The sequence below is a fragment of the Numida meleagris genome, chromosome 11 (genome assembly GCF_002078875.1).
Source record: "Numida meleagris isolate 19003 breed g44 Domestic line chromosome 11, NumMel1.0, whole genome shotgun sequence".
Classification (NCBI taxonomy): domain Eukaryota; kingdom Metazoa; phylum Chordata; class Aves; order Galliformes; family Numididae; genus Numida; species Numida meleagris.
In genome coordinates this window covers 13,065,802-13,078,417 of record NC_034419.1, presented here as the reverse complement: position 1 = coordinate 13,078,417, position 12,616 = coordinate 13,065,802, and the positions used below count along the sequence as shown (strand labels likewise).

The 12,616-nt window shown below is 41.4% G+C and overlaps 1 protein-coding gene across 2 annotated transcripts in view; it reads right to left on the bottom strand.

The window, feature by feature from the left end:
• PTPRG (protein tyrosine phosphatase, receptor type G) overlaps positions 9,328-12,616 on the bottom strand; it is a 379,675-nt gene continuing 376,386 nt past the window's right edge. For both annotated transcript variants that reach the window (XM_021409043.1, XM_021409044.1), the window contains exons 28-29: positions 11,262-11,397; positions 9,328-10,605 (exon numbers count right to left, since the gene is read on the bottom strand). In XM_021409043.1, the coding sequence (XP_021264718.1) occupies positions 10,459-10,605; positions 11,262-11,397 (283 nt within the window). In that variant the 3' untranslated portion in view covers positions 9,328-10,458. The remainder of the gene's footprint in view (positions 10,606-11,261; positions 11,398-12,616) is intronic.

The following is a 12,616-nucleotide window of genomic DNA, read 5'->3' as shown; positions in this document are numbered from 1 at the left end:
GGAGGGCTCTTTCGGTATTGCCAACCTATGGAAAAAAAAGGGCCATGGCACGCAGCTGGAAATCAGCAATGCAGAGCATTGAAATCTCATTCAGACAGGGATGTATTTCAGAGTATGGGACCAAAGTGGAGTATTCATTATATGGAAAGTTAATGCATCATGCTGCCTAGGAAGGATGCTGAGAGCTGGCACAGAAAATAAATAAAGATTGAAGCCCCTGGAACTGCAGGCGGAATGTGGAATAAGAGCTCCAAAGGTAAGATATCCCATCACCAATGCTAATATTACCTTTTTGGAACATGTCTTTTGGACTTATTAAGAAGGAAATAACATAATGGGACTTTGCTTGCTGTTTCAGAAAGGATCTGCTGTACAGTGTAAGGAAGAGAAGAGAGTGGGAGATAATTCAGGCTGAAAATTTGGGCAGGGGTGGCTGTGTGCTCAGGAAGATGTCAGCCCTGCACAGGGCTTCTCGTTGCTGAGGCTATCATTAATTGCCCATTAAATACAAATACCTGGTCACAGCACCTGCAGTGGTGGGGTTATTTTATGCTGGTTGTGAGAGAATGGACTTTCTTAATCTGGTATATAGCTGTGAGAATACAGCTTTCCCACCAAATGCCTTGAACAATCTGAAACCCAATAGGGAGCCATAGGACAAGGTCAACACTTTGTGCCATGTTTCTGTGACTCTGTGATCATTTGCAAAATGAGCTTTATCGTATTGCAGAACATGGTCTTCATCCCAGTTATGTGCAGCAGGAGGAGATCACACGAAAGAGAATCAAAAGCAAGGGCAGGGGAGGACTGCTATTATCCCTTATTTGTGAACTTCAGTGTAATTTGACTGACTTTATGCCATTTATTTTAAATGACCGTGTTCTTTTCATTTGTCATTTTGGAGCTTATTCTTTTTCTTTTCGTCATATCTTTCATGTGACAAATTCCTGCTCAATATATTTTTTGGCAGTTACATACTTAATCTTGCTGATTCCTGTGGATACCAGCACAGCAATGTGTTTCAGACGCTGTTAGAGCTGATGAATCAGAGACCAGTCACTGCTCTGTGCTGGGGACTCAAGGTCCTGAGCCCTTGCTGATCAGGCACCCGTACCTCAAGCTGGGAAATTAAGAGGAGAATTTTGGCAAGCAGAAAAAACTGCATTGTGACAGTGCTCTGTTCATCTGACCATGTAAGCTTGAATTAGTTGTTGCTAAAACACCCTTAAAATGTTCACCCAGTTTATTGGGTGAATGTTATGAAGATAAAGCTGCATGCAAGCTGGCTATGACACACTGCTATTGTGATGCAAGAAAGATACTAGATATTTTTTAATGCATATCTAAATTGTGAACAGAGAGTGAGATAAATAAATGCTGTAAAACTGTACCAACATCCTACATGAAACCAATTAGGTATGTTACTGGTGTTCCTCATTCTTTCCAAACGCCTTAACACAATAGACTACGAGATATGTCGACCTATTAGGTGCCTGCCAGATGGATAGGACCCTATCTACTGCAAATGTACGTGGAATGACTACACAAACCAGCACTGTTCATGAGAACTCAAGTTTTACATACTGGCATTATCAATGAACACAATTGGGTTCATAATAGGCGAGCCAATTGCTGCAGGTCTGGAACCACATCACTGAGAGCAGATCAATAGCATTTCTGAACTGCATACAGAACATATGTTCTGATAGTAGACAAGCCACCTGCACCCTTTTTATTTCAGAAAAAAAAAAGGAAAAGGGAAAAAAAGGAGCTAAGATTTACTTATAGCCAATCTCACAGGCTGCAATCAATTTACAGGTCACTAGGAGACTTTCAGGCAAAGGCACAACATATGTCTAACAGGATCCAAGTAAGAGGTTTAAGTAATAAGGAAGCTTATTTAAGGCACTAAAATTCAGAAGGCAGAGCCTTTCCTAACCTAAGCTACTGAACTTTTAAGAGCTTTTATGATTTTTTTTCCACACTAATGGTATTTTTCAGCTCGAAGACTAGTACTAAGCAAAACTAGGGACGTTCTTTGCTAGTTGCTAAGTGTTCCTATACTTAGCTAAGTTAAGTGCTAAATAACCTAACCATTTTACTCTGTCACCTGTTTTTATACATCTTGCTGTATTACAGCTAGGATAATCTAGAGTTTGCTCTGCTCGCAGTCACACCCATGGCATTAACACAGAGGATGTTCTGCAACCTGATGTTCTCTACAGATGTCACTTGATAATATCATGAGTGAAATGATACTGAATTGAAATGACATCAAATTATATTTTAAATGGAAGCTACTGCTTAGAGAGTTGATCTGAAGATTGGAATCAGAGTTTGTCCAATGGTTCTGATGCTAAGCCAATACCCTGAAAGATAACGGTTTGAGCCTATTAGGAAGAATTCCTGGAAGGCAAAGTTGTGAGGTGCTGATGGTCCCATCAGGCTGCATGTAATGAAGGCTTCAACTTATTGTTTTTCTATGGTTTTCCATTCTTCTTGATCGTCTGCTGATGAAACCTGATAAGCACCTTGTTAAAAGAAATTGCTCATTTATCTAGTACATGCAGGACACCCCTGCTCCATTCCTCTTGTGTACCGGGTAGGAACTGCTTTGCAGAGAGAAAACAGACAGGCTTTATTCTAGAGATCATTTACTCCCATGCATTGGCTGAGAGTGCGCTAAAGATCTCATTTCATCCTGCAATCAAGCTCGTCAGCTCTCCCCTTACTTTTCCTTCTCAGCAAGGAGATGAAGAGGATTGCAGCCTTCATGTCTTGCAGAACGGGCACACAGCATCTCAGAGCTCTACTACTGAACCACAGAACCTGCTTTGCCACCTGCCAAATTGATAGTATTTGAAATAATCCCCCTCAAGTCTCGTTTTACAAAATTAATGGTGATTGCCATTTTTGCCAGGTTTTCCTGTCTTGCTGAAAAGTCCATCTGAGGAAAGCACCTCAAAGGATGACAACACACTGACCGTGTCTCTGACATGCTGATTTCTTACCCAAGCAGACCATGAAGGCTTTGTCTATGTCCCACAGCCTGCTGATTACCCTGTGAGAATTTAGGGTAAGATCACAGAGGTCAGGCTGCACATGGGCAGGGAGGGACTGTGAGACTGTGTGACGTATGGCTGAGAAGCCACGGCTTCTCTATTAGGATGCAAAAATACTTTTCGAGAGAATCTACTAGATTTCTTGCAGCGTTTTACTTGGACGTTGCCTTTTTTTTGTCTTAATGTCACATTTCTCCATGTCTGGCTTACAGGGAATAGCGTGGCACAATTGCACATTGCCTTCTGTATGCGTATGATAACTGTGATGAGAGAAGCTGTACTAAAAGTAGCCATCATCTGTGTGAAACCCTAGGCTGGATTTCTGTGTAGGAAAAGCTTTAGCGTTCTGCTCCCTCCTGGCTGCTGGTGTCATCCCCAGATGGACTCAGAGAAAACTGGGACCCATAGAGGCTAAATGGTGCAGAAGAACATCTGCGCCTGTGCAGGCAGAGCCTGCTGGCTCTCATCTATCAGCTAGGGCAGCCTTCTAGATCATTAAAACAGTAAAAAAGAGCTGGGGGAGGGTCATGCCACATTCCCTTCCATCAAGCCTCAGGCTTCTAGCCAGCAGCGCTATCCTTCCAAGACAAAACACACATACCTTCTGGCTTTCTTCTGATGTTGACTCAGAATCTCTCTCTTTTGGCAGCTCCTTAGACACAGGAACAAAGTATTTATATTAGATATTGTACAAGAATACCCTGTGGTATGTGACATAAGACCAACAGGATTTGAATTTAGTTGTGACAGAAATTACGAGCCATACAGCTCACAGAGACAGTGAAATCTGAAGGGCTGGAAACCGCTCCCAGAAGAGACATAGAACTAAAATGCAGAATCTTTTCAAAATTCTAAAACGTAACATAAACCAGCAGCAAAGCAGACATCAACTCCTAAACAAGGATTTCAAGACATAAGGAAGATAACAACTTTAGAAAAGAAAAGCGAGCCCAGTGACTGTCACATTAATTGAACACAGTGTCAGGAAAGATTGCTTTGTGAAGAGCTGCTTCTTAAAGCATTACAAAGTCAGAACATCAAAACCATTGATTGGCAGCAAAGGGGAAACAGAAACCGCAAGTGACCAATAAGGCAGCTGCCAGCTGGGGTGGTGACGTGACAGTGCACGAGGCCCTGCACAGAGCTCCAAGTGGCCACATAATAGGCCTGGGACCGAGCCATTGATCAAAAATATTTGTATTATTGCAAAGGTCTTGGAAGTACACCTTCTGGCATTTGAATCCATTTAATAAAATGCTGCTATTATTTGCACCTGCTTAGCATGACTGTTAGCAGCCTCTGGAAGCCTTAAAGGCTAAACTCATTAGCTATTTATTACAGAAGAAGTTGGGATCTCCTGATACCGCCAATTAATTCAGGCATGTTGTTAGTAGTGGAAAGTGCTGGTAAATCATATTTTTTTTGCCCGAGCATTAGTGACCTACTTACTGTGTGTTTCCACTGGATATAGGTCTTCTCCAGCATCGGCACAGGATCCAAGCTCTTTTCCAAGGCTTTGCCTTCCCTCCTGCCCTCCTCTCCCAGCCATCACTCACCAGGTCAGCTCAGGAGCTGGTGAGGCATCTCAGTACTGCAGGGGCTGATTCCTGTAACCACCACAGATAACCCTTTTTATGTTGTGCCACTGTCCTAGGAGGTGTTCCCACTGCCCAGCAATGGTTTGCTCACAAGCCTTGCCAGCTGGTTGTGCCTGGTCCTGCACTGCCCTGGAGCTGCCGTGCCCATCACCTGCTGCAGAACAAGAGCCCCAACCCTGAGCAGTTTTCTTACAAGGAGAACAATGTAAGTAACGTGCAACCAGCACAAAACCACAGGCAGTATGTGGAGCTGTTGAGGTTTTTTTTTTTTTTGCAAAACTGGGCACTGACAGCACAATGTGCCTGTTTCAGTGACAGCTCTTGGCTGAGGTGCAGCAAGTAGGTATGGCTTCTAATACACGCCACGGGGAATACTTGCTGCTTTGTCTCTAGGATTTGGAACATCTGTCCCTTAATACTATCCTGAGATGGGGATGAATGCTTTTCCCCGCTCCTCCACAGCTCCTGGTGAGCTGCAGTAGGTGCAGGTGACCCCAGCAAACCAAGTGACTGTGGCTGGGGGGAAGCCCCTGCTCCTGCAGGCAGACATCTGCTGATAGCTTGAACTAGGTCTGAGGAACATCACACCCAGAGATAAAGCTCCAGTTTGGAATGGAGACAATCTCCTTTCCAAAAGTGGCTTTGATGTCACAACAGTCTGGGGGGAACAGTCATGGAGAGGAAAGGGAAGCGCTGATAGTCTGAGAAAGGCAGAAAGCTCTCTGATTGTCTGAGATAATTAAGAGGGGAGAAGCAACCTCCACTGTCAAGTGACTGAGAGACAGTTCCAGGCTGAGTACTCCTTGGAAATTTGAGACCTAATTAAAGCAGGCCTTGTATCTCATCATTCTTCCTGCACGCCAGGGACAATGAAATACTGACTTGCGCATCTGTTCTGTATGTATATTTGATGCAAATAAGAAAGAAGTCTGTAAATACATCAAAAACCATACTTTATTTTATGTATAGCAATACAATTTACATATTAAATAACACTATAATAGAATGATTTGATATAGTTTTAAACATAACAAAAAGAAGATTCTTCAAGTTACAAAAAAACCCCAAACAAAAAAACCAAACCAAACCAAACCAAACGTCTCCCTCAAAATACTCCCTCCCACCCTGTCCCAAAACCAAACACCACATTTTTTTCTGAATGGATCAATGAGACAAACGTATCCAGTGACTGGCTAAGTCTAATTCCTATTGCACACACTGACAATGGAATAAAAAAAAAAATAATCTAACCTTCACAATCACTGCCCCAAAGAAATGATGTGTGGAAATCTTTTTGGAGTGTGATGATGGTGTCTCACTACCTTGATACACAGAAGGTATGTATTCACATAGCCACCACAGAACTAGGAAGGAGGTGAAACTAGAAAAAAATTAGCTTTATATGAAAATATAAAATTCTATGATTATATACCATAGATACAAAGTTCCCAGAAGATGCTTATCCAAGCAACAAAATATTTACAGTTTTAATGGTTTCGCTATTTAAAAATGAAGGAAAAAAAAATAGGAGTACACGTGAATGCTTAGGTCTTTAGAAACAATGGCTGCTTGCTCATTTCAAATGTTCTAACACAACAAAGAAGTCACTACCCCAAATGTTGGAGAGTTGTGACATTGTATAAAATTGAGTATCTCCTCTTTTGGAGACATGTTTATTCTTAAAACTCAAGACATTTTTCTTGAAATTAATTATCCTCTGTAGAAAATGCTTCCCTTTGCAAATAGTTAACAAAAACACTAAAAACAGTTTTAACAGCTACGACAAAGTAGAGGCCAAATCTCTTCATTACAGTTCCTTCTCCTTCTCTATTTTTGCATTCCTTCTCCTTTGATAAGTAAAGCCAATGTAGTTAAAATTGTTAGAATGGCATCAAAGAGAAGAAAAGCAAAGGGGTAACAATAAAAGCTGAATTAGGTTTGTCAGAAAAAATAAAAAAAGAGAAAAGAACAGCAATGCAGTGGATTAATAAATAGGCATTTTCCCTTCATATAAAAATTCACTGGCACCATTTGAACGCAAACTTCAGAACACAGGATTTGATATCGAAAGACATGAATTTGAGAAAGACTTCAATCTTTAAGACAACTACGTTTTATTATTATTTTTTTAATTATGTTGGTTTTGTTTTGCTGAGAATTAGTAGTATGTATCTTTGGTAGAATCGATATCTATATTTATAGCTTTTAAATAAAATATACCAGCTTAAAAAAAGGTTAATAAGAAGGCAGTTGTGCTGTTTCATAAAGAGTCTTCTCCTAGTGTTCCAATACATCACTCTGGGTTCAAGCAATTCAAGCAGTCAGAAATTGGAAAAACAACTGAAATGCAGCAGATCCTATCAGTGATTCCACTAACCTCGAACAGAGCCACGCTACAGAAGATTGCACGCAGGAAGGAGGATAAGGGTTTGGGATTTTTTTATCCCGTTCCTAAATTTGTATTTGGGAACAAACACTGTGAAATACTAAGGACAAACGCTGCTTTAAATTGGAAGTTCTTCAGACCACAGTCTTGCTGAAGAACCAGCTTTGCAGCCTGCGCACCTGGACAGTCTGACTGCCTCCCCCAGACCTTCCTACTGATGCCGGGTTAACCACTACAGGAGCACCACTGATTTTAGATGTTACGATGACACTTTCCCTCTTGGAAAGCTTGGCTATTATGATGGGCTCAACACACAGATGTTTATATCTTTCACATGGTCTGCAGGTGCATACCCATGCAAGATGTGGAGAAATAATACTTTACTGATGTAGACACACATGCATGCACACACTGCTGCTGCTGAGGACCACATCTTATAGCAAAGGACATACCTGTGCTCCCCTAACTTGCAGACATGCACTATGGGAACAAGCAGGGGTTACAGTATGGGGGGCTGGCATTGCAAAGCAATGGCCAGACAGGCACGTGAGAGCATCCCAATGGAGCTCCATGCCTCTGAATGCTTGCTTGGTCCTTCTGCCAGCCTCCTCCGGACCCAGGGAAAGAGGTGCACGTCCACGTAAGAGAGCAGAGCTGCATCTGCTTGCAGCAGGATGGGTTTGGCTCTTATATGCTCCTAATCCCAACCTTCATCCACTTCAAGCATAATCTATCACTACCTTCTATTGGCTATCTGACTGTTAACACAGTTCTTAATATGCAACTAATCCCCCTTAAGAAAAAAATCTATGGAGAAGTCATACAGCATCAGTGTAAATTATTTCCCCATGGACTCAGCCCCAAGCAAGTATTGAAGGTGTGGGAAAACGCCAATGCAAATACATGAATTTCCAAAGCATCTACCAAAGTTCAACCCCACAGCCTTCTTTCACTGATTTTTAAAACCTGTGTGAAGACATGAAACCAAGGATATTCAGGCAGCGTGTCATGAACCACTGTTACCTTCCATCATGCCACAGAAATGAAAGTATTCAGCTAAGGGTACTGAACAAATGCAACGCTCCTGAGGCCTGCAGTAATCTTTGCGTCACTTTGCTCTGTCAGGGTTTGAATTCCTTCCTTCTCCCTACACCTCTTGAATACTCAAGGTTGAACTCATCCAAACCATCCCCAGGGCTGGGGTCACCGCTGGGGCGTGGGGGTTTGGCAGCCGCATCTCCAGTCCGAGCTCCTGCCACGCACCACTGACTCACTCTGATGCTGGGACGTCCCAGTGCAAAGGGGAAGCAAACTACAATGCATTCTTTTGAAAAGTTTTGCACATTTTTGATTTGGACTAGCTGGTGCTGGACGTGGGATTTCCTCATAGAAACCGTGGATATATCGCACTGTTCAGCATTAGCAGTTATTTGGAGCACTTGTACTGAGGGATTCCACAAACTGTTAAATGAAGGGTAACCACGCAAAAGGTTGCTGGTGAACTCTTAAATATTTTGGTGTGAGAATTAATCAAGTCTCTCCATACTAGGAAGTCCTTCTCCTATTAAAAATAAAAGGCCAGATGTTAGCACATACCGGTTTGTATAGCTCTCTGCTCTCGCTGGGGCTGTATCACTTTGTACCTCAATGGGTTCCGAGCCAAAAGACCTACTCTCAATAGAAATGTCACTTTCAGCTTCCTTCCGCATGAAAAATCCACAGAACCTTTCCCTTAGCTAACCTTCCTCTTTGCCCTCCCCTCCACCACAAGAAGTGGTTTTTGCCTTGCTGTGTGTCTGTATTCGAGCAAGTCCCGCCGGCAGAAAGTTTTACACTGAAATGAAAAATACGCTGCAATGTTTTGACAAGTCCTGAAAAAGACAATGCATGTTTTGTGCAGTTGGAATTGAGAAGAAATTAATGCCACATGTAAAGGATGGTGCCTGTAACTGTATAGCAAACATCAGGATGGCTGACACAACATATTTCATTCTCAAGGCAGATTCCATAACCCCTCCCTATTCGGCAGAGCTATGAAGGAAATGATTAGCTTTATCTCCGGAGAATTAAGTATGTGCTTACTTCTTTTGTTAAGTAAAGATGAACGTTGTTGAATCGCAACAAAATACAAAAGAAAAGGGAGCCAATGAGAATGTATACTTAGATGCTCCAAACAATTGTTCAAATGATTTATATAATCTGGGGAAAACCATTTCATTGGTGTGGGAGGGAAAACACAATAAACTAGGTTTGTGCTAAAGAATTAGTCTGGCAAAAAAAAGAGGGAGAATGTAACTTTATAGGTAGTTTTTTTATTAGTTTGCTTCACCAGTAAATATGGATCAGTACTTTATGTTTTAGCACTAAAGTATGAAAATTACACACCTGTAAAAATGGCATCTAACAGTTATGAAATTAAGAAACGCCTGTCATCATGTAACATACCATTAGGTGTGAGGTCATATTCAAGAAATAGTAAGGAAATTAATGTGTTTAAAATATTGAATAGCTTAGTAATGTAAAATATTGCTACCTTCAATATATCTGAAAACAGGTCTGATTTGGGGCTGTAGTAGATTTCTTACTGTATCGGCTCTGAAGAAAATAAAACCAAAATACTTTCCCATCACAGGGCTGGCTAAGAGCAAAAATTGATGTTTTTCTGCATAAATGGAGAAACTTTGAAATTGTAAAATCAAAACCTATCACTGCGTCCCACACACAAATTGTATCTAGTTTATAATTATATTGTACGTACTTCATCTATTCCATGTGAAGCAAGTCTTAGGTTTCTAAGTGTACAAAACAGTAATGTGAAACAATACAGAAATAATTGTTTCCGCTCCACAAGGCTATTACACCTTCACTGTAGCTAATAATCACCTGCCACGTTTTGTCAAGAAGGATGAACGCTGCTCATCCACTCCACTGGAATGCAGAATACCATTACCAAAACTGTGACATGATAATTAAAATAATAAATATGGAATGAAGGGGTACAGTATCTGTCGTAGAAAGAATCCATCTGGCCTAGCATTCAAGATTTAAAATTCGAGGGTCGCTGTAGTTTAGCAAAACTTCACTGCATTTAAACAAAACAGAAAAAGCATGTTTGTTGTCATGGAATGTCACATCAGGGCTTGTTTTGTATTAGAATATTATAGGCAGTAACACTGATCATATAGTGCAAACTAGATAAAATTGCGTTTCACTGTGTGAAATAAACAGAGGTGCAAATGCTCAGTAGGATACCATTAAGACATAAAATGGCAAAAAATAAATATCAAAACTTTTATCAGTGTAAAAAAGTAATTGGGTTATTGTATAACCTAGAGTCTGGCAAAAAAGGCCTCAAAAAAGTTCGCTCAGTCTTCAGAAGTTCTACAAATTAAGTGCCTTTCCAGGTTTCCAATTAGACGAGAGACTCCATGCTTTCTGCGGGATCCGATTCATCACTGGCCATCACAGCACCGTTTTTGTCCAGTGTCATGGGACCGTTTCCATTTTCCTTAGTGCTGACCAAGCTTAGCATTGCCTTGTAAAGAAACTGGTACTGCTCCTGGAAAAGAAAGACAAGTTATTTCAATACTTTCATTGTACACAGGTGAGCGGCACTTACAGTTGGCATTTTTAAGGAAGGTTATGGGTGTTTGCTACTAAAGGTGTACATATATCAAAGAAAAATACTTTGAGAGTAATTGCCTGTGTTAATCTAGCTTCACATTACCACCCCAACGTGCCAACTTTGAGCATTTTATATTATTGATGATTTCCTGCCCACTGAAGAGAAAAGAAGTCTTTCTGTTGGCATTAAAAGGAAACTGCAGGAGAATCAGAATAATGTAAGGAAGCGAACAGCATGTTGCACAAACACTGCAGTACTGTTACTATTTTTCCAGCAGGAAGGACATTTGTCCAGCTGCCCTATTTTCCTCTTTATTCCATTACCATGTTGATTTTAAACAGTAACATACAATTGATGGACAATATATGATTTCATATGATGAATTCAATGCATCAATTCATCGATAAATTTTCCACATTCGCTGTTCCAAATACATAACTGTGTTAAACCAGCGGTGGGCTTAAATTCCACGAGAAGGCAGCAGAAGCAATGGGGCTTGGTAACGTACACAATGTGCGTTTCAGTTCATGCTTTTGGTCTCAAATGAAAACCTTGTAAACTCCCCATTTATATTCCATTTAAAGACTTACAATGTCTGTAAATACTCCAGGCCGCATAAGATTTATCATCTTTGCCACCTGGAAAACATCAACAGCATTTTCATTCTCCAGCTGCTGGGACAGAGTGGTAAGGGCACATAGCGTTCCCGCTGACACAGCTCCGTACCTGGAAAACCACACCAACAGGGTAAGAAACTCAGAAATGTACCTGGGCACCCTGACACACAGCCATGAAAATGTCAACATGGAATTCATTTGATGACTGCAGTTCATCTTTATATCTAGCAGACGATTGCTTTATACGGGGTTATTTTTAGTCATTTTAATTAAAAAAAAAAAAAAAGAAATTGGATGGCACCCCGTTCATCTCAGGATATCTGCACTACTCGATACGAAGAACTGTATCAGCAGAAGGATGTGAGGCTTTTAAACACACCCAGCTTGCAGAGTGTAACAGGGAAATCAGTTCTCGTGTGCCACATGTACTGAAAGCATCTGCATTATAGCTGAGCCTATTTTAAATTCATCAGTGGGAGCTCAAGCAAAACATAACTGATTAGAAAGAAATGAGAGCTGCCTGTTCCTCTGCATCTGACAATTATATACAACTAACATGGATAGGAGGTGCTCACAAGTACGTGGGGCACCTCGAAGTCTTCTTTAGGTCTGATTCTTAAGCGAAATGCAATACTCCCGAGTTGGGTACCCACGAGACATTACAGATCGCGGTAAGCTGAGCTGGGCTGTCATTTAGGAAGAGCCTATTTGTCAGGGGAATGACTCTGTGTCCTCGAGATGAGTGGCCAAGTAGAAATCTTACTGCTGCTACATCTGTGGGTATGCTGGAGTCATGCGTGCAGTTGTGGGGCAGGGGACAAAGGATCCTAAGCAGCAGCAGCCCATAATTGCTTCTGAGGAGCCGCGGCTGAACTCTGCTCTCTCAGTACTCAGGAGACTGAAACTCTGTCCCAGTTTTGTGACTTTGAGAAAGTCGGTGTCTAAACGTCCTGACCTGCAAAAGGGGACACCGGTGCTGATTTACTCCATAAACTGTTTGGAGAACTGTACATAAAAACTTAAATAATCAGCGAGCGCTGCAATGCCATCTGGTACAATAAGATTACCACTAGGATTTTTTACAGCACTCCTGTGGAAATCGAGACATATGCTGACTTAATTTCATATAATTTTTGGAAACTCAATTTGCCTAGGAATTGGAAACAGAAATCAGATCACAATAGACCGGGTATACTTGATGATAAATCTATAGGAGAAGCAGGGCTCCTGCACAGCTATAGAGACGGCTGCGCCTGATCACCTGCAGGGACACCAGGCACAGGGGCCTTTGTGCCACTGGTGGGACACAATGAAATAAATGCCTCTTG